Raw genomic sequence first — 22,717 nt, 5'->3', positions numbered from 1 at the left:
ACAGCTACAGATTGGGCAAAGAAGAGATTCAGAGCGGCCCTGCAGAGAAGGACTTGGGGGTGCTGGTCGATGAGAAAATGAACATGAGCCGGCAGTGTGCGCTCGCAGCCCAGAAAGCCAACTGTATCCTGGGCTGCATCAAAAGGAGCGTGACCAGCAGGTCGAAAGACATGATCCTGCCCCTCTACTCTGCTCTTGTGAGACCTCACCTGGAGTATTGTGTGCAGTTCTGGTGTCCTAAACATAAAAAGGACATGGAACTGCTGGAACAAGTCCAGAGGAGGCCACGAGGATGATCAGGGGACTGGAGCACCTCCCATATGAAGATAGGTTGAGGAAGTTGGGGCTGTTCAGCCTGGAGAAGAGAAGGCTGCGTGGAGACCTAATAGCAGCCTTCCAGTACCTGAAGGGGACCTATAGGGATGCTGGGGAGGGACTCTTCGTCAGGGACTGTAGTGACAGGACAAGGGGTAACGGGTTAAAACTTAAACAGGGGAAGTTTAGATTGGATATAAGGAGGAAATTCTTTCCTGTTAGGGTGGTGAGGCACTGGAATCGGTTGCCCAGGGGGGTTGTGAGTGCTCCATCCCTGGCGGTGTTTAAGGCCAGGTTGGATGAAGCCTTGTGTGGGATGGTTGAGTGTGAGGTGTCCCTGCCCGTGGCAGGGGGGTTGGAACTAGATGATCTTGAGGTCCTTTCCAACCCTAACTATTCTATGATTCTATGATTCTAAATGGAACTCTGAACTGTTACACATTGTTACAATTAATGTTGTTTTGAGGTGGCAAGGAAAATGGGATGAAGTAATGTATGCAGATATGTTTTTCACTTTAAGAAACCACGTGGAGTGACAGACTGAATGCAAAATTAATACAGCTCTGCCAGATCCCTTAATTTTGGCTTTGGAAAAGGACAGGTAAAAAGTGAAAGTTAAGATGGAGAGATGTTGTTCTGCCTGTGATATCGGGGAAAGATGTTTAAAGTTAAAAGAACAGTAATCAGGAAGATAGGTTGGAAAATTATGCGTCACAGGTACCTCTGAGAGGAGCACCCTCTGCACCTGTCCTATCTGATATTGATAAGGAGGAGGAGATTGCTGTCACTGGCAAAAAGCGGCAGATTCACATTCAGAGTTAAGAAAGGGTTAAAGCAGAAGTGCTGTTGCCGAGGCAGGCATCTGCAGCCCCTGCAGAGCAGGGTGAGCAACTGTGAGGAAAAAAAAGGGAAAACCAGGGGGAAAGGAGGGGAGCTGCAGCAGCTCCTGTGTTTGAGCCTGGAAGGAGGGATGTCAGGCGGAGGTGGGGGAGTGGGCTCTTCTTCTGTGGAAGCGGATCGGTTTGCGTGCTATGGGGAGTTTGACGCTGGAAGTAAGACTGCCCTGGGGGGGGCAGTGCCAAGGGGTGGCTGCAGTGACTGAATTGCAACTAGACAGACAGGGACCTGGGGAATCTACCATAGCAGATTCACTGGTTAAATTATAAGTAGGGACTAGAGGAAATAAAGTGGAATTTTAGTGGTTACAGGAGCAAGTTATTTGGTGTTAAATCAGAGAGAAAAGAATTTGTTACAGATGTGGGAGCTACCGGCCACCAAAAAAAAGAAAAAAAAAAAAAAGAAGAGAGGCATTCTTTCTGAAACCTTTAAAGTACAAATTGGGAAAACAAATAGGAATGCATAAATTTTTATGCATGCCAAATTCTCTAAAATCTTTATTAGGGCGAGAAGCAACATTTAAAGAAGTCAAAATGGAATTTAGAGTTAAAAACAATCAATTAATTGCAGTTTTGAGTTTATCTTTAATTCAGCAGAAAAGCAAACAGGAGGACCTCCCTGAAATAGAAGAAATCCTTAATCAGGTATATCTGGGAGTATGGGCATCTGAAGTTCCAGGTAAGGCGAAAAATGCTTTGCCTGTTAAAGTGGAAATAAAAAGGGGGGGGGAGGGGCTTGCTCAATTAGAATAAAACAATATCCCTTAAAATTAGAAGATCAAAGGGAATCAAAAAATCATTGATAAATTTTAAAATATAGATTATTAATTGAATGTGAATTGGAATATAACACTCCTATCTGGACAGTAAAGGAATATGATGGGAAAAGTTGCAGACTGGTTCAAGATCTCAGGGCAATCAACAAAACAGCAGAGGATATTTGTCCAGTAGTAGCTAATTCGTATGATTTATTGACTAAATTTAATAATAATCATAAATGGTTTGCCATCCTGGATTTAAAGGACACTTTCTTTTGCTTACCATTGGCCAAAGAAAGCCAAAGTTATTTGCTTTTGAATGGGAAAATCCTGACACAGGAAGGGAAACTCAATTAACTTGGAAAGTATTACCTAAAGGGTTTAAAACAGTCCAGCAATTTTTGGAAATCAGCTAGCATGAGAACTAGAATCATGGAAGCCACCTACTCAGATGGGGACTCTGTTACAATATGTGAATGACCTATTAATTGCTACAGAAACAAAGGAAGAATGTATCCAGTGGACAATGGAATCATTAAATTTTTGGAACTGAATGGTTACTGGGTATCCAAATGGAAGGCCCAACTAATCCAAACCTGAGTTTCCTACCTAGGATATGAAATAGCAGGAGGACATAGAGAACTTGGAGCTGCTAGAAAAGAAGCCATTTGTCAGACTCCATGACCGTCGACCACCAAGGAGCTCCAGACATTCCTGGGAACGACTGGATGGTGCAGACTTTGGATCCATGATTATGGTGTTCTGGTAAGACCACTATATGAACTGTTGAAAGGAAACCCTCACTCTTTAAAATGGACTGATACAGAAGAGGGGCTTTTAAAAATTTAAAAACAGAGATAATGAGAGCTGCAACTCTGTGACTTCCGGATGTGACTAAATCCTTTAGGCTATATTCCTATGAAGAACACAGAGTAGCTTTGGGGGTCTTTTCTCAGAAACTAGGAACCTATAAGAGGGCAGTGGCGTGTTTTTCAAAACAGCTGGATGAAGCGAGCAAAGGATGGCCCGGATGCCTAAGGGCTGTGGCGGCGGTTATCATGAATATTGAAGATGCTCGAAAATTAACCTTGACACAAAAGATTACTGTGCTAGTGTCCCATGTTGTATCAGCAGTCCTGGAACAAAAAGGAGCCCACTGGTTATCTCCTTCACGTTTTTTAAAATACCAGGCTACCCTTGTGGAACATGATGATATAGAAATTGTGGTCACTAATGTTGTGAATCCAGCATCCTTTCTGCAGGAACAATCGACAGAACCACTAACACATGACTGCTTGGCCACTATAGAGACTCTATATTCGAGCCGAGCAGACTTGAAAGAAAAACCTCTGGAAGATGCTGATTATTGGTTTACTGATGGTAGTACCTTCATGAAAAATGGTGAACAAAAGGCAGGGCATGCCGTTACCACCACTTCACAGGTAAGAGAAGCTAAACCTTTGCCCACAAACACCTCTGCCCAGAAGGCAAAAATTAATAGCATGAACGAGATCGCTGGAACTGGCTAAAGATAAAAGGATAAATATTTGGACTGATTCTAAATACTCATTTGATGTGGTACATGCACATGGTGCTATCTGGAAAGAACAAGGACTTTTGAACACACAAGATGTGTTGGGGGAGGGGGGCATCATTCCATCCCAACACACCCAGTCAGTTGCCAACAACTATAATAAATGCTCGGAACAATGTACATACATTCCGGCTGCTCCAGCCAAAGAGTCAGCTTCAATTGGAGCTCGGCTCAGATGCCTCTATACAAATGCCCATAGAATGGGGAACAAACAAGAGGAATGAGAGATGTGTGCACATCTACGGGGGTATGATATAATAGGCATCACAGAAACATGGTGGGATGGCTCCTATGACTGGAGTGTTGGAATGGAGGGTTACAGGCGCTTTAGAAAAGACAGGCCTGGCAGGCGGGGAGGGGGAGTTGCCCTTTATGTTAGGGATAGGCTGGAGAGTATGGAACTCTGTCTGGGGACAGGTGAGCAGTTGACAGAGAGTTTGTGGGTCAGGGTTAAAGGGAAAACAGCGGTGAGAGACATTACTGTGGGGATCTGTTCCAGGCCGCCTGATCAAGGAGAACCTGTGGATGAAGCACTCTACCGACAGATAGGAAAAGCCTCACGCTGGCAGGCCTTTGCTCTCATAGCACCGACATCTGTTGGAACAATGGCACTGCATGGCACAAGCAATCCAGGAGGTTCCTCGATTGTGTGGAAGACAACTTCCTTCTGCAAGTAATAGAGGAGCCGACAAGGAGAGGTGCCATGCTTGACCTTGTGCTCACCAACAGGGAAGGGCTTGTTGAGAATGTGATACTCCAGGGCAGCCTTAGGTTCCATGGGATATAGCCCTGGAGGGCAGGGGGGCCCAAGACTGTTGGTTGATATTCAAGGATCACCTGCTACAAGCTCAGGAGTGCTGCATCCCAACTAGAAGGAAGTGCAGCAGGAGGGACAGGAGACCTCCTTGGATGGATAAGGAGCTGCTGAGGAAAATTCAGTGAAAAAAAGAGGCTTATAAAATATGAAAGCAAGGACAGGCAGTCTGCGTAGAGTACAGGGACGTTGTCCGGGAAGCTAGGGACCAGGTTAGGAAGGCTAAGGCCCAGTTAGAATTAAACCTAGCCAGGGATGTTAAGGATAACAGGAAGGGATTCTACAGGTACGTAGCAAACAAAAAACAGACTAGGGACAACATAGGCCCCCTGAGGAAGCTCTCGGGAGAATTGGCTACCCTGGATTTGGAGAAGGCTGAGGTTCTGAATGACTTCTTCGCCTCGGTCTTCACTGGCAAAGGCTCTGACTGCACCACCCAGTTCTTAGAAGGTAAACGCAGGGACTGTGAGAATGAAGACCTTGGGCCCACTGTAGGAGAGGATCTGGTTCGAGACCATCTTAAATATCTGAACGCGCACAAGTCCGTGGGACCTGATGGAATCCATCCGCGGGTCCTGAAGGAGCTGGCGAATGAAGTTGCTAAGCCACTGGCCATCACATTTGAAAAATCATGGCAGTCAGGTGAAGTTCCCGATGACTGGAAAAAGGGAAATATAACCCCCATTTTCAAGAAGGGGAAAACGGAAGACCCGGGGAATTACAGACCAGTCGGTCTCACCTCTGTGCCTGGTAAAATCTTGGAGCACATTCTCCTGGAAGGCATGCTAAGGCACATGAAAAACAAAACGGTGCTTGGTGACAGCCAGCATGGCTTCACTAAGGGGAAATCCTGCCTGACCAATTTGGTGGCCTTCTATGATGGGGCTACCGAACTGATGGACAAGGGTAAAGCAGTTGATGTCATCTACCTGGAATTGTGCAAAACGTTTGACACTGTCCCACACAAAATCCTTCTCTCTAAATTGGAGAGATATCAATTTGATGGATGGACCACTCGGTGGATAAAGAACTGGCTGGATGGCCGCACACAAAGAGTTGTGGTCAATGGCTCGATGTCTGGATGGAGACCGGTAACGAGTGGTGTCCCTCAGGGGTCGGTGTTGGGACCGGTCTTAACATATTCATCGCTGACATGGACAGTGGGATTGAGTGCGCCCTCAGCAAGTTTGCCGATGACACCAAGCTGTGTGGTCCGGTTCATATGCTGGGGGGAAGGGATGCCTTCCAGAGGGACCTTGACATGCTTGTAAGGTGGGCTGATGCCAACCTTATGAAGTTCAACCACGACAAGTGCAAGGTCCTACACCTGGGTCAGAGCAATCCTAAGCACAGCTACAGATTGGGCAAAGAAGAGATTCAGAGCGGCCCTGCAGAGAAGGACTTGGGGGTGCTGGTCTATGAGAAAATGAACATGAGCCGGCAGTGTGCGCTCGCAGCCCAGAAAGCCAACTGTATCCTGGGCTGCATCAAAAGGAGCGTGACCAGCAGGTCGAAAGACATGATCCTGCCCCTCTACTCTGCTTTTGTGAGACCTCACCTGGAGTATTGTGTGCAGTTCTGGTGTCCTCAACATAAAAAGGACATGGAACTGCTGGAACAAGTCCAGAGGAGGCCACGAGGATGATCAGGGGACTGGAGCACCTCCCATATGAAGATAGGTTGAGGAAGTTGGGGCTGTTCAGCCTGGAGAAGAGAAGGCTGCGTGGAGACCTAATAGCAGCCTTCCAGTATCTGAAGGGGGCCTATAGGGATGCTGGGGAGGGACTCTTCATCAGGGACTGTAGTGACAGGACAAGGGGTAACGGGTTAGAACTTAAACAGGGGAAGCTTAGATTGGATATAAGGAGGAAATTCTTTCCTGTTAGGGTGGTGAGACACTGGAATTGGTTGTTGAGGGAGGTTGTGAGTGCTCCATCCCTGGCGGTGTTCAAGGCCAAGTTGGATGAAGTCTTGTGTGGGATGGTTGAGTGTGAGGTGTCCCTGCCCGTGGCAGGGGTGTTGGAACTAGATGATCTTGAGGTCCTTTCCAACCCTAACTATTCTATGATTCTATGCTACAGAAATTCTACAATTACTGGAAGCTGTTCAGCTACTTGAAGAAGTGGCTATTATGTACTGTAGAGAGCATCAGCAAGGTGATTATGATCAGGAAACTGGAAATAATTTGGCTGATTTTGAAGCCAAACAAGCAGCTGAACAGTCTAAAATCATGTCCTTAATCCCTGATGGCAAACTAACAATTGAGAAATCTAAACCTAGGTTTTCAAAAGAGGATAGAAAATTGATTCAAGATCTAAAAGGACAGGAAAATAAAGAGGGTGGGGTTCGGATACCTGATGGGTGAATTGTAATCCCCTATAACCAACTCTAGAAGTTAGTTCAAGAGGAACATAATAAAACTCATTGTGGTAGTAACTCTTTCTATAAATACTTAAACAAACAAATTGTAGGAAGGAATCTATACACCACAGTTCAATTAGTAACAAAACAATGTCAGCTATGTCTTAAGAATAATCCTAAAACTGAAAATAGAAATCAAATTGGGACAATTGTGAGAGGAAGTTATCCGGGACAGCAGTGGCAAACAGATTTTTCTGAATTACCAAGAAAAGGAGGTTATCGATATTTGTCGGTGTTAAAGGATACTTTTTAATGCTGGCCAGAAGCAATGTATTGAGTTCTGTCCGGGGTCGGATGAGGAGCAAGTGGAATGTCTGTGGGTACGAATCAAGGGGCTGACTGGCACGGGTGATACAGTTGTGGGGGTCTATTACAGACCTCCTGATCAGGACGAAGGAGTTGATGAGGCTTTCTACAGGCAACTGGAAGTAGCCTCACGACTACATGCCTTAGTCGTCGTGGGGGACTTTAATTACCCCGATATTTGCTGGAAGACTCACACAGCCAGTCATTCACAGTCTAGGAGGTTCCTCGAGTGCATTGATGATAATTTCTTAATGCAAATGGTGGACGTACCAACTAGGGGAGCAGCGCTGCTAGATTTAGTACTCGCCAACAAGGAGGGTTTGGTCGAAGTGGTGACGGTCAATGGCAGCCTTGGCTGCAGTGACCATGAGATGGTGGAGTTTAGGATCCTGTGTGGGAGGAACAGAATACCTAGCAAAGCCACAGTTCTGGATTTCCGAAGGGCCAACTTTGGCCTCTTCAGTCAACTGCTAAGGGAAGTCTCATGGGAAAGTGTACTAGGCGGTAAAGGGGCTCAAGATAGTTGGTTAGCATTCAAGGACTGCTTCTTCCAAGCTCAGGATCGGAGCGTCCCAATGAGTAGGAAGTCAAGTAAGGGATCTAGGAGACCGGCGTGGTTAAACAAGGAGCTGCTGGGCAAACTCAAGTGGAAAAGGAGAATCTATGGATTATGGAAGGAGGGGCTGGCCGCTTGGGAGGAATATAGGACAGTTGTTAGAGGATGTAGGGAGGCAATTAGGACAGCTAAGGCCTCCTTGGAACTCAATCTTGCTAGTCGGGTTAAAGACAATAGAAAGGGCTTCTTCAAATACATAGCAAATAAAACTAAAACAAGAGGCAATATAGGCCCACTGCTGAACGAAGTGGGTACCCTGGAGACAGAGGATATAAAGAAGGCAGAGGTGCTGAATGCCTTCTTTGCCTCTGTCTTTACTCCTGCAGACTCTCCCCGAGGGCCCCGGATTTCTATAGCCCCAGAAGGAGTCAGGACAAAGGAGGAGTTTGCTTTGGTAGATGAGGATTGGGTTAGGGATCAGCTATGCAAACTGGACATCTGTAAATCGATGGGTCCGGATGGAATGCACCCACGGGTGCTGAGGGAGCTGGCGGAGGTCATTGCTAGGCCACTTTCCATCATCTTTGGTAAGTCGTGGGAAATGGGCGAGGTGCCTGAGGATTGGCGGATGGCAAAGGTCACACCAATCTATAAGAAGGGCAAGAAGGAGGACCCGGGTAATTATAGACCGGTCAGCCTTACCTCCATCCCTGGAAAGATGATGGAACAACTTATTCTTGACTCCATCACTAGGCATATCAAGGATGAGGGGGTCATTAAGAACAGCCAACATGGTTTTATGAGGGGGAAGTCATGTATGACCAACCTTATAGCCTTCTATGAGGAAGTGACTAGGTGGAGGGATGATGGTAGAGCGGTAGATGTGGTTTTTCTTGATTTCAGTAAGGCATTTGATACTGTCTCCCACAGCATCCTCATAGATAAGCTGAGGAAGTGTGGGCTTGACGATTAAGTAGTGAGGTGGATCGAGAACTGGTTGAAAGGAAGAAGGCAGAGAGTTGTGGTCAATGGCGCAGAATCTAGCTGGAGGTCTGTGACTAGTGGAGTTCCTCAGGGGTCGGTGCTGGGACCGGTGCTGTTTAATATTTTCATCAATGACCTGGATGAGGGAACTGAGTGCACCCTCAGCAAGTTTGCTGATGACACAAAACTGGGAGGAGTGGCTGACACACCAGAGGACTGTGCTGCCATTCAGCGAGACCTGGACAGGCTGGAGAGTTGGGCGGGGAGAAACTTGATGAAATTTAACAAGGGCAAGTGTAGAGTCTTGCGTCTGGGGAAGAACAACCCCATGTACCAGTACAGGTTGGGGGTTGACCTGCTGGAAAGTAGTGAAGGGGAAAGGGACCTGGGGGTCCTGGTGGATAGGAGGATGACCATGAGCCAGCAATGTGCTCTTGTGGCCAAGAAGGCAAATGGCATCTTAGGGTGCATTAGAAAGGGAGTGGTTAGTAAGTCAAGAGAGGTTCTCCTCCCCCTCTACTCAGCCTTGGTGAGGCCGCATCTGGAATATTGCATCCAGTTCTGGGCCCCTCTGTTCAAGAAGGACAGGGAATTGCTTGAAGGAGTCCAGCGCAGAGCCACAAAGATGATTAAGGGAGTGGAACATCTCCCTTATGAGGAGAGGCTGAGGGAGCTGGGTCTCTTTAGCTTGCAAAAGAGGAGACTGAGGGGTGACCTCATTAATGTTTACAAATATGTGAAGGGTAGGTGTCAGGATGATGGAGCTAGGCTTTTTTCAGTGATATCCAGTGATAGGACAAGGGGCAATGGGTGTAAACTGGAACATAGGAAGTTCCACGTTAACATCAGGAAGAACTTCTTTACTGTAAGAGTGACAGAGCACTGGAACAGGTTGCCCAGGGGGGTTGTGGAGTCTCCTACACTGGAGATATTCAAGGCCCGCCTGGACAAGTTCCTGTGTGATGTACTGTAGGTTACCCTGCTCTTGCAGGGGGGTTGGACTAGATGATCTTTTGAGGTCCCTTCCAACCCTTGGGATTCTGTGATTCCCTTGTAGGATAAATAATGCAAGACAAGTGATTAAAACCTTATTTAACGAGATCATACCTCGTTTTGGAGTACCAGAGGCAATTTCTTCAGACCGAGATTCACAATTTAGTGCAAAATTGTTACGAGAAATTATAAAAAAATTTAGAAATTGATTGGTAACTACATGTTCCACACAGGCCTCAGGCCAGTGGGCAAGTAGAAAAGATGAACCATCTGATTAAACAACAGATTAGTAAAATATGTCAGGAAACAAATTTATATTGGTACCAAGCTTTACCACTGGCTCTATTAAGAATTAGAACTAAACCTCGGTCGAAAAAAGAGGTTAGCCCATTTAAGATTTTGTATGGAAGACCATATCAGTCCCAGTTTAAAGGAGAAAGTCTTCAAGAAGTGGGGGAAGGCTATCTCTGACAGTTTCTGATCAATCTGGGAAAACAGTTGGAGGAGATAAATAAGAGAATAGTAAGGACAAGAGCAAGATGTTTGGATTATCCGATTCACCCTTTCAGATCTGGAGACTGGGTTTATGTTAAGAACTTTTCAGGAGATCCTCTACAGGAGAAGTGGAGCGGACCATACCAGAGATTACTGACCACCTTCACAGCAGTGAAGATAAAGGAACAACCTGCTTGGATACATTATTCAAGCATAAAGACAGCACCAGAGCCAGAGAAGACATGGCAGATCGAACCTTCAGGACCCTTGCATATGAAATTGCGTCGGTCATAATTTAAACTCGTATGATAACTGGCGCACAAGATTGGGACCAGAATTTATACCTGAAATTAGTGCAGAATGTCACTAAGGTTTTCAATCGTAGTGACTGTTGGGTGTGTGCATTGTTGCCTAAATCAGGAGAAAGCCTGGATCTCCCATTAACTGGAGTTCCAATTCCTAACACTGTCTCATGGACAAATTTGTGGGTGAACACTAGTAATCTGTATTCGAACAAAAGGTTAAAATTTGGAATAGTTAATCCTAATCCAGGTAATAAATATTACACCTGTGCACAAAGATGTATTACACCAGGAACCAGGGTAGGAGATCATGCTTGTTCAAATGCCACAGATGTAGATCACCATTCAAATTGCAATCATACTGTTAATATAGAGGGTATTGTAGTCCAGTGGTGGCCCGTTCCTAAAGGGAAAGGATGGCATTGGTTATGAGGATAAAATGTTTATAAGACTCTAGTCCCCAGCTGGAAGGGGGCAAGCACCTTAGGTGCTGTAATACCTACTTTAATTATTATCGACACGTATCCTTCTGGGACCTGGATTAGAAGTTTTGCTAAACGGATTAAGCAAAGGTTTAACCCTATTATTGAACGTCACACTGCATTTCGTAGTTTTGTAAGAGGGCTAATTCCATCTTTGGGAGTAAGTGAATTAGAGAAAGCAACTGTAAATATATCAGCAACCATAGAGGAAATGGAAAGTAAAAACATTGATATAATCCAGGCAGAACAACAAGAGAGAACCAGCCTATCTAAGGTAGTATTACAAAACCGAATGGTTCTAGACATGCTACTGGCATCACAAGGAGGAGCTTGTTCCATAATCAGTGAAAGTTGTTGTTCCTATATAGACCAAAGTGGCAGAATTGAAACATCTGGAGGAAAATTGGAAACAAAGATATTTCATGAAATGGCCATGGATGACACCTCCTGGGGTTTTGAAAAAATATGGAAAAAGTTAACTTCATGGTTACCTGATCTCTCCTGGTTGAGGCAACTGGTTGCAGGTATATTGGTGTCAATTATTTTAATATTGATTACTTGTGGTATGATACAATGTTCCCTCTGGTGTTGTAAATGATCTACGATAAATTATGAAGACTGGAAAAGGAATGAAATTAAGCACCAAATAGAAACAGGAAGTTATTTCAAAAAGACTTTTGATGGCAATGGTAATATATAAAATGTTGCAAAAGAATTTGCAAGAGGACGGAAAAAGGGGGAATTTGAGACAAGGGGGACACAAAATCACAAAATGGAATGTATAAACCTTTAGAATCAGTTTTAAGTAATGTTAAGTTTGATGGCTTTGTAACAGTAGCAGTGGAAAATTACTAAAGTGCATGATACATAGAAAAAAAAATTGAGTGCAGCTAGAGAACACACTGAGCATTCTTGTACAAGATAAATTGTTATAGTTGACACAGTTTTAAGAAAAACAGTCTAGAAGAACAGGACACAGGGATAAGGAGTATCTGGGAATGGCAGGTGTCCAGGATGGGCTACAGTTAAACTAACTGATAAGTAGGAGGATAGGATTATTATGTCTCCGGTGCTAACGAACCAATTAAACTGGTATGAGCATCTACTGCGTGTGCTCCAAAGGCTACCAGAAGTGATGAAGATTGTTGGAAGAAGTAAACGACCCTCAGAGACTACCACCACAATTCTGTACACATGCGAGGAACTTTCTGGAAAATGACGTAATGTATGTATGCCCAGGAACTATATAAGGACGGCTTGTGTAGCAACAGAGAGACACACGTTAGGAGGAGCTATCCCCTGTGTCTCCCAGCGCCGCAATAAAGAATACCTGCTTGTCAGCTTGAAAATTTGTTGGCAAGTTTGTTCCTGGAGTTTTCTCTGAATCACACCCCATATTTTGCACTTCAGCCATCGTCCTCCATACCAAAGAAGCTGTAACCGTTTAGCTTGCTCAATTGCAGTATGTTTCACACTCATTAATAACATGGGCAATAGTGTCCATTGTTAAGTCCACCAATGGGTCACGAGCCCATCTATATGTTGCATCTCTGCCCTGATGGCCTGAAGCATCATGGGCCCACCGGGCCAAAACTAATTCACCCTTATGTTGCCAATCTAAGTCCATCTGAGCCACTTCAATCTTAGCAGCTTTATCCACTTGTTCGTTGTTTGGTGTTCTTCAGTTTCCTGACTCTTGGGTACATGAGCATCTACGGGACGTGCCTTCACCACCAGGTTCTGCACCCGGGCAGCAATATTTTGCCACAGTGCAGCAGCCCAGATGGGTTTACCTCTGCGTTGCCAGTTGCTCTGCTTCCATTGCTGCAACCACCCCCACAGGGCATTTGCCACCATCCATGAGTCAGTATAGAGATAAAGTACTGGCCACTTTTTTCATTCAGCAATGTCCAGGGCCACCTGGATGGCTTTCACCTCAGCAAACTGACTCGATTCACCCTCACCTTCAGCAGTTTCTGCAACTTGTCATCAGGGACTCCATACAGCTGCCTTCCATCTCTGATGCTTTCCCACAATAAGGCAGGACACATCCGTAAACAAGGCATCGTGCTTTTCACTTTCTGACAGATTATTATATGGTGGGGCCTCTTCAGCACGCATCACCTCCTCCTTTGGTGACATTTCGAAATCTTTGCCCTCTGGCCAGTCCATGATGACTTCTAGAATGCCTGGACGACTGGGATTTCCCATTCAAGCTCATTGTGTAATTAGTGCAGCCCACTTACTCCATGTAGCATCAGTTTCATGATGTGTAGAGGATTTCCTACCTTTGAACATCCAGCCCAGCACAGGCAAGCGGGGTGTCAGGAGGAGCTGTGCTTCAGTGCCTATCACTTCAAAAGCAGCTGGAACCCCTTCATAGGCTGCCAGTATCTCTTTTTCAGTTGGGGTATAGCTGGCCTCAGATTCTCTGTATCCCCGACTCCAAAAGCCAAGGGGTCGACCTTTAGTCTCCTCTGGAGCTTTCTGCCAGAGGCTCCAGGTAGGACCATTTTCCCCAGCTGCGGTGTACAGTACATTTTTTACATCTGGCCCGGTCCAGACTGGTCCAAGGGCTACTGCGTGAACAATCTCTCATTTAATTTGCTCAAAGGCTTGTTGTTGCTCAGGGCCCCATTTTAAAACCATTCTTCTTCTGGGTCACATGACAGAGAGAGATTACAATCAAACTGTAATTTGGGATGTGCATTCTCCAAAACCCCACAGAACCCAAGAAAGCTTGTGTTTCTTTCTTATTAGTTGGTGGAGACATTGCTGTTATCTTGTTGATCACATCTGTGGGGATCTGTCTACGTCCATCTTGCCACCTTATTCCCAAAAACTGAATCTCCTGTGCAGGTCCCTTGACCTTACTCGTTTTATGGCAAAACCAACTTTCAGCAGGTTTTGGATTATTTTCCTCCCTTTCTCAAAGACTTCTTCTGCTGTATCACCCTACATGATAATGTCATCAATGTATTGCAGGTGTTCTGGAGCTTGTCCCTGTCCAGTGCAGTCTGGATCACTCCATGGCAGATGGTAGGGCTGTGTTTCCACCCCTGGGGCAGTCGATTCCAAGTGTACTGGACGCCCCTCCAAGGTAAAGCGAACTGTGGCCTGCACTCTGCTGCCAAAGGGACTGAGAAAAATGCATTGGGAATATCAATTGTGGCATTCCACTTGGCTTCCTTGGACTCTAGTTCATAATGAAGTTCTAGCATATCCAGTATGGCAGCACTCAATGGTGGTGTGACTTCGTTCAGGCCATGATAGGCTACTATTAGTCTCTTCTCTCCGTTAGATTTTTGCACTGGTCCTGCTCATTACTCTTTGGCTCTCCAGTCTACGGATCAGATTATTGATGGGAATCAGAGACTCTCATTTGGTGCGATTTTGCCACCCATGCATTGTTGTGGTCGCAACTGGCACTTGTTCTTCGACTTTCAGCAACCCCACAACAGAAGGATCCTCTGAGAGACCAGGCAAGGTGGACAGCTGCTCAATTTCCTCTCTCTCCAAGGCAGCAATACCAAAAGCCCATTGGTACCCTTCCTTGTCTTTGAAGTACCCTCTCCTTAGGTAGTCTATGCCGAGGATGCATGCAGCCTCTGGTCCAGTCACAATGGGGTGCATTTGCCATTTCCTCCCAGTCAGGCTGATTTCAGCCTCCAATACTGTCAACTCTTGGGATCCTCCTGTCACTCCAGAAATAGAGATGGGTTCCACCCCTTGACAGCTTGATGGCATCAGGTTACACTGTGCACTGGTATCTACTAGAGCCTTATACTTTTGTGGGACTGATGTGCCAGGCCACCTGATCCACACAGTCCAGTAAATCCGATTATCCCCTACCTCCACCTGGCTGGAGGTAGGGCCCCTCTAATAGTCATCACATTGGTCACTTATGTCTTGTTGACAGGGATTAGTCTTTATCACAGGAGCTGTAGTAAAATCAGCTCTTCCACTCCCATCTGGGAACCTGCTCACCAGAGACTGAAGCCTCAGCTTTCATGGGACCATCATCCTTGACCTTTGTTCTCCTCTTCAGTTCACGCACTCGTTCCTCCAAAACTGAAGTACGTTTTCCATCCCACTTCATCATGTCTTCTCCATGATCCCACAGGTAAAACCATAGGGTGGCCCATGGCATGTACCTCCTATATCTTCTCTCTCGAGCAGTAGGACGCCTGTTGTTAATAGCTGAGACATGGATTGGTACGCTTTGGGAGCTGGATAGATAGGGTAGATTGTCTCTCAATTGTTTGAGGTCCTGGGACAGTATTTCCACAGCTGAAAGGATGGAATAGGTGAGACTGTCTTCAAACTCTCAGAGTTTATGAATCATTTCATGCACTGTTGGTGGTACTATATCATTCCAGGTTACTGTTGCAAATGAATGGGCATATGATGAGGGTGCATTCCGTGTAAATTTCCTCCACATGGGTCATGTACATTCAACTTCATCTGGATCTATGGGTGCATCCCCATTATTTGGCTTGATGCGATATATCATCTCTACAATAGCTGATTCCCTCATAGACTGGATGCCTTTCTCTAGAGAAGTCTACTTGGCCAAACAACTCATAACACTGTCCTTGTATGGAAACCTTTCTTTCACAGCTGCCAAGAGCCGCCTCCAAAGACTGAGAGACTTTTTCCCTCTTGCAATTGCTTTGTCAATTCCTTCTTCCTTGCAAGTGATCCCAGCTGCGTGGCTTCCCTATCTTCTAGTTCGTGACCATTGGCCCCACTGTCCCAGCATCAGAGCAATGAGGTGATGATGTGCTCCCCTGGTTGACGGGTAAAATCTTTTCACATATTCTGTAGCTCAGTTGAGGTCTGGGGTCGAGACGTCACCTCTACTTCCTCTGATTGACATACTAATAATTCCTTGTCAGATGCTGTCCTGGGTGGTGAGTACACAGTTTCTTCATCTTGCTTCATCTTTCTTGCCTATTTTTTGCTTTTCCCCTTGCCTACAGGGGCAACCAATATTGGCACGAATTGGTCCTCTGGTGTAGCTGCTGTACTTGGAGTGGGAGTAGCTGTGCTGTCTGTTGCACTTGGAGTTTGGGTAGCTGCTGTACTTGTCACTGGGGCTGGTGTAGCTGCTGTGCTTGGAGCTGGAGTAGCTACACTGCCTGTTGCTTTGCCATCAGATCCAAGGACATTTTTTTCCTTTTGAAGGTGCTGGATAGTGTTGAACAAGGCCCTGTAAGCACAGGCCAAGCCCCAGCAAGTTGCCATGATTTGTCCCTCTCTGGTATGGCCAGAATGCCAACACACCTCATTTAAGTGTTTTACTATTTTTTCTGGATTTTGCACTTGTTCAGTGGTGAAATTCCAAAGCACTGGAGGGGCCCACTGGCCTAGATACTTGCCCATACTATCCCATACACCCTGCCATTCATGACTGTCCAGCCTGGGGGAAAAACTCCTGGTCCTCTTATATTGTTGTCTAAACCTAGACAAGGCCCAAACCCAACTCTGCTTAACTCTTGAGATCAGACAAAATGATTGTGGGTAAAAGACACTCTGTATATGTGCCAACATGGTGATCCCCAACACAATCAGCAGGTAGGTCTCAAGGGTACCTAAAGGCCATTCAAAACCTTCAGAACTCTCAAATGATGCTGTAAACGTTTGGGGGGGGGAGCGTAAGGGAATGTCTCCCTCACGGGTTTGACCACCCAAGGAGGAAAAAAAAAAATGCATAATTGTTAAACACTTCTATTATATACTTCCTAGGTACAGCAAGGTATAGAGGTGGTGACCACACTGGGAACGCAAGCCAGATGAGTTTCACGGTCATTGATTCTATTGTATTACAAGTCATTGCCATAAAGTACAACGACACAAGAACCTTAGCCCAAGGCCTCCAGCGGAAAAACACTAACACAGCAAATACTGGCTCTAATGGCAGGGGGGTTGGAACTAGATGATCTTGAGGTCCTTTCCAACCCTAACCATTCTGTGATTCTGTGACATACTGGAACTGTGAGATCAAGAGCAACAACTTTGAGAGCCAATAAATCAGCATTGTGATGAGTGACTATTAATCCAAAACAAAGAATGCTTATCACAAATACAATTAGACACACTCCAGTCAGATCTGTCGTTATCTCAACCCTTCGTGCCCAGATTGGGCAGCAAAAACAACTGTCATGGTTTAAGCCCAGCCTGCACTCAGAAACCACGCAGCTGTTCACTCACTCCCCCCCCCCTTCCTTCCCTGCTCCCAGAGAGATGGGGAGGAGAATAGAAAGAATGTAACTGCCACAGGTTGAAATAAGAACAGTCCAGTAACTAAGGTATAACACAAAACCACTACTGCTACCACCAATAATAATAATGATAAGGGAAATAACAAGGGAAGAGAATACAACCGCTCACTACCCGCTGACCGATACCCACCCCGACCGAGAACTGACCTAGCCCTTCCGGGTAACTGCCCCCAGTTTATATAGTGGGCATGACATGCTGTGGTATGGAATACCGCTTTGGTATGTTTGGGTCAGGTGTCCTGTCTCTGCTTCCTCCTGGCCTCCCCTCCTCCCTGGCAGAGCATGAGACTCAGAAAGTCCTTGGTCAGACTACACATTACTAAGCAGAAACCAAAAACATCGGTGTTATCAGCGTTGCTCCCAGGCTGAAAGTCAAAAACACAGCACTGAAGCAGCCACCAAGAAGGAGAAAAACGACCGCTACTGCTGAACCCAGGACATCGACAAAGATGTTGAACAAGACTGGTCCCAACACAGATCCCTGAGGGACACCACTCGTTACTGGTCTCCAGCCGGACATTGAGCCATTGACCACAACTCTTTGAGTGTAGCCATCCAGCCAGTTCTTTATCCACCGAGTGGTCCACCTTTCAAATTGATGTCTCTCCAACTTAGAGACAAGGATGTTGTGCTGTATAGTGCCAAACGCTTTGCACAAGTCCAGGTAGATGACATCAACTGCTCTGCCCCTGTCCATCAGTTCCGTAGCCACATCATAGAAGGCCACCAAATTGGTCAGGCAGGATTTCCCCTTAGTGAAGCCATGCTGGCTGTCACCAAGCACCTTGTTGTTTTTCATGTGCCTTAGCATGCCTTCCAGGAGAATGTGCTCCAAGATTTAACCAGGCACAGAGGTGAGACTGACTGGTCTGTAATTCCCCGGGTCTTCCATTTTCCCCTTCTTGAAAATGGGGGTTATATTTCCCTTTTTCCAGTCATTGAGAACTTCACCTGACTGCCATGATTTTTCAAATATGATGGACAGTAGCTTAGCAACTTCATTCGCCAGCTCCTTCAGGACCTACGGATGGATTTCATCAGGTCCCATGAACTTGTGTACATTCAGGTTCTTAAGATGGTCTCGAACCAGATCCTCTCCTACAGTGGGCCCAAGGTCTTCATTCTCACAGTCCCTGCATCTGCCTTCCAAAACTTGGGTGATGTGGCCAGAGCATTTGCCAGTGAAGACGGAGGCAAAGAAGTCATTAAGAACCTCAGCCTTCTCTAAACCCAGGGTAGCCAGTTCATCTGATAGCTTCCGGAGAGGGCCCACATTGTCCCTAGTCTGTTTTTTGTTTGCAACATACCTATAGAATCCTTTCCTGTTATTTTTCACATCCCTAGCCAAGTTTAATTCTAACTGGGCCTTAGCTTTCCTAGGGTGGTCCCTAACTTCCCTAGGGTGGTCCCTAACTTCCCAGACAACATCCCTGTACTCTACCCAGGCCACCTGTCCTTGTTTACACCTTTTATAAGCCTCTTTTTTCCTTTGAACTTTCCTCAGCAAGTCCTTATCCATCCAAGGAGGTCTCCTGAGCCTCCTGCTGCACTTTCTTCTAGTTGGGATGCAACACTCCTGAGCTTGTAGTAGGTGATCCTTGAATATCAACCAACAGTCTTGGGCCCTCCTGCCCTCTAGGGCTATATCCCATGGAACCTTACTAAGCAGGTTCCTGAAGAGGCCAGAGTTTGCTCTCCTGAAGTCCAGGGCAGTGAGCTTGCTGCACGCTCTTCTCACTGTCCTGAGGATCTCAAATTCGACCATCTTGTGATCGTTGCAACCGAGGCTGTCCTGGAGCATCACATTTCCAACAAGGTCTTCCCTGTTGGTGAGCACGGGGTCAAGCATGGCACCTCTCCTTGTCAGCTTCTCTATTACTTGCAGAAGGAAGGTGTCTTCCACACAATCAAGGAACCTCCTGGACTGCTTGTGCGGGTCCGTACCCTCCCTGCAACAGATATCAGGATGGTTGAAGTCCCCCATGAGGACAAGGGACTGTGAGTGTGAGGCTGTTCCTATCTGTCTATAGATCACTTCATTCATGTCTTGATCAGGTGGTCTGTAACAGATCCCCACAGTAATGTCTCCCATCACTTTTCTCCCTTTAACCCTGACCCACAAACTCTCTGTCGACTGCTCACCTGTCCCCAGACAGAGTTCCATACTCTCCAGCCCATCCCTAACAGAAATAGCAACTCCCCCTCCCTGTCTGCCAGGCCTGTCTTTTCTAAAGTGCCTGTAACCAACATTCCAGTCATAGAAGCCATCCCACCATGCCTATTATATCATACCCCCGTAGACATGCACACATCTCTAATTCCTCTTGTTTGTTCCCCATGCTACAGGTGTTTGTATAGAGGCATCTGAGCCGAGCTCCAAATTAAGCCAGCTCATTGGCTGGAGTGGCTGGAATATCTCTACATTGCTCTGAGCATTTATTACAGGTGCTGGCAACTGACTGGGAGTGCTTCCTTGACCAGCTTGGCAAGCCTCCTACCAAAACCGTTCTTCCCCTTCTTTGTCAGACCAGCTCTACCAGCCCCCAGTAGACCTGGCCTCCCAAATTGAGTCCCATGTTCTAAATACCCAAACCCCTGACTATGGCACCACTGGTCTAACCATTTATTAACCTGGCCAATCCTCCAAGCCTTTTTAAGGTCCTCCCCTTTATCCTGGACAATTGATGAAAAGACTATCTGAGCTCCAGAGCCCCTAACCACCTCTCCCAGGGCTCTGTAGTCCTTCTTTATGTTCTCTGGCTACTGCTGTCTATATCACTAGCATCCACATGGATGACTAGAAGTGGGTAATAGTGGGATTTACTAGACAAGGCAGCCTCTCTGCAACATCCCTGATCCATTCCCCTGGTAGGCAACACACCTCCCTTGAGACTGGGTCAGGCCGAAAGATGGGTGCCTTTGTTCCTTTCAAAGTAGAGTCCCCTACTACTATGACCTGATGCTTTTTCCTGGCAGCACCAGTAGTGATCTTTTTCACCAGTGCATCAGCCATTTCTTCCTGGTGTGAGTGTGTTTCCTCATTAGCCCCCTGCAGAACAGCAAAGCAATTCTGGGTGGGGACAACAGATTTAGGAGGAAACCCCTTGCTTTTAATTGTCCTCTTCCTCCTTTTTTTTGTTGGATTTTTTTTTTTTTTTTTGTTAGTATTTCCCAGCTTCCTGGGTTAACAGCCTCCTTCTTTCCTCCATGAGCTACAGTGGATGGTTGAGGCCCCTGCACAGTTTGGGCCTGGAGCAAGCAGTCCTGCTTCTTCTCAGCTTCCCTGACATCTTTCAGCCTATTAACAGCATCCCACAGGTCAGCCCCCTGCTGTAGGAGGACCTTCACCAGGGCACACCGAGTAAAGCCCTGCCTATTGTGCACCCTCACCTCAGGAGGGCAGTGCAGGCACCCTCTACACTCCGAGATCTGCACTGCAGCCTCCCCTCTCATCGGCTCTGTCTGTGTGCCTATGCTGGCCTATGCTGGCCACTGCCGGGACAGCCAGAACAGAGCTCCCAGACTGGGTCCTGATCATAAGACAACTGCCCACCATCCTGCTCGCCTGCGCAAACTGCCTCAACCCACCCTTTTTCACAGCACTCCCGGTCACTCGAGCTCCCTAGGGCAGATTTTTAACCAGTCAGGGCTGGTGCCGCTCCTCCTGGCTCCTTGCCTCAGCTGAGCTCCTGGCTCCTGGGCAAGTCCTGTTGAGCACTTAAGGCTCCCCAGTGGCTCTTGCCACTCTGAGTTGAGGCTCCTGGATGCTGAGCTTCACCCCACTCAGGTGTTGAAGGCATCCTCTCTTGAGCTAGTCACCTCAGTAATTGACCCCTCAGCAATTGACTCTCATGCTCTGCCAGGACAGAGCAGAGACAGAACACCTGACCCAAACTAGCCAAAGTGGTATTCCATACCACAGCACGTCATGCCCAGTATATAAACTGGGGGGGAGTTACCCAGAAGGGACCTATCGCTGCTTTGGTCAGGCTGGGTATCGGTCAGCAGGTGGTGAGCAACTGTACTGTGCATTGCTGCTGGTTAGTGTTTTACTTTTTTCCTTTCCCCTCATAGTTTTATATTCTCTCCCCTTGTTATTTCCCTTAGTAGTAGTAGTATTATATTGTACTTTACACTTCTAGGCACGAGAATGTGATGATTTACAGGGTGTACACACAGCAGCTGAAACAACAGCCCAGAGATATGTGAACAGACAGCTATCACAATTATCCTGTCAAGAAATTCAAACTATAGCCTTCATTTGGCAGAGGACCATTTCAGCAGCAGCATCTAGCTGCTTAGGCTTCAAAAACACAGCGCTGTTGCAGGACCACTATATTCTTCAGCAAGGAAAATTTGGCAGAGGAAACAGCTCACCGTTTCTCCCATGTATAATTTTGGACAAAGCTGCACATCAGCCACAAATCCTTACACAAAGTTCAGCCATGAGGTTTCGAAAGAACACTTGTGCCGTTAAAAAAAAAAAGTATTTTGTATACGGGAGATGGAGAAACAGCTCGGATCATGACCCTGTTTAGATCTGGCTGCTGTGTTCACTGCACAGCACTGGGAATTGACCCTACTAAATCCCACTCAATATCAACCTCAAGTCTCGTGTTACCTTTCCCAGGTCCAGTGCCAGCAGATTTGTTTTGTGCTTGAGATGACCCACTGTAGCCTCCTTTGCTGTAATCTCCAGCTGCCGTTCCCTGTGTTAATTCATCATAGCCTGCCAGTGTGTACAAGACAAGGTGTTAGAGGGTGCAAGCAGCTGGGCAGGCGCTCATGGGAGAAGTGCAGTGGTAAGCATACCTGCCCCGTGGCCATGCTGCCCATAGCCACTCACTTGCTGGAAAGGAGTCGATGGGGTGTTCAGGTTGACTCCATGCTGTTTTGCAGATGCTGGAGGTACCTGGACAAAGGAAGGGAACAAAAGGACCTGTTAACCGGGGAACAGCACATAAAACACAAGCTCCCTCTGCCATCTAAGGGGGAAGGCACCTCCACCTCATGTGGGAAATTTAATCCAGAGTTGGAAGCAGTAGGATAGCATGGGACATAGCACTCATGCTTCCAGCAGTAACTTGCTGTAGTGGCTTTATATGAGCCTCAAGTTTTCTGCCAGAGCCACACCTCTGACTGCAGTGTAACCATGTTTCAGAACAGGTTGCATATTTCTTTCATATACTGACTGTAAAAAGCAAATTCTAACCCACAAACCCAAGAAGGAGCAACCACAGTGCCATCCCTCCAGAATCAAGTGACACACCAACTCTTTTCTGAAGCTGTTTCATAAAACACAGTCCTACAGGGCCCTAAAAGAGACTCATTTACCATTCTGCCTAGAGCATCACTTGTTCCCAAGTAATATCCTCCCTCCTGAGACTACCAGCCCTGCTCTCTGACTTAACGGGGTCTCCCCCCATCCTCAAAAGGACTTCCTAGGCACTCAGCTTACTGACTCAGCTTTGGGTCTCCCTCTGACTCCCCAGAGGCTGCTACAGGCTTTCAGGAACA

General features: G+C 46.5%; 1 protein-coding gene across 10 annotated transcripts in view; it reads right to left on the bottom strand.

Annotated features, from left to right (window-relative positions):
- Positions 1–22,717, bottom strand: part of LOC136006178 (ubiquitin-associated protein 2-like) — a 165,418-nt gene that overhangs the window by 23,764 nt on the left and 118,937 nt on the right. For 9 of the 10 annotated variants that reach the window (XR_010608999.1, XM_065664207.1, XM_065664209.1 and 6 more), the window contains 2 exons: positions 22,013–22,112; positions 21,822–21,929 (listed from right to left, as the gene is read on the bottom strand). Coding sequence is in view for 9 of the 10 variants with exons in the window: in XM_065664207.1 (XP_065520279.1) it covers positions 21,822–21,929; positions 22,013–22,112 (208 nt within the window). In the remaining variant the exon portion in view is untranslated. Of the gene's footprint in view, positions 1–17,932; positions 19,150–21,821; positions 21,930–22,012; positions 22,113–22,717 lie in introns of those variants that run through there. The other variant, XM_065664214.1, reaches the window with a different exon arrangement.

The sequence above is a fragment of the Lathamus discolor genome (assembly GCF_037157495.1).
Source record: "Lathamus discolor isolate bLatDis1 chromosome W unlocalized genomic scaffold, bLatDis1.hap1 SUPER_W_unloc_1, whole genome shotgun sequence".
Taxonomy (NCBI): Eukaryota; Metazoa; Chordata; class Aves; order Psittaciformes; family Psittacidae; genus Lathamus; species Lathamus discolor.
This window is presented reverse-complemented; position numbering and strand designations above follow the sequence as displayed.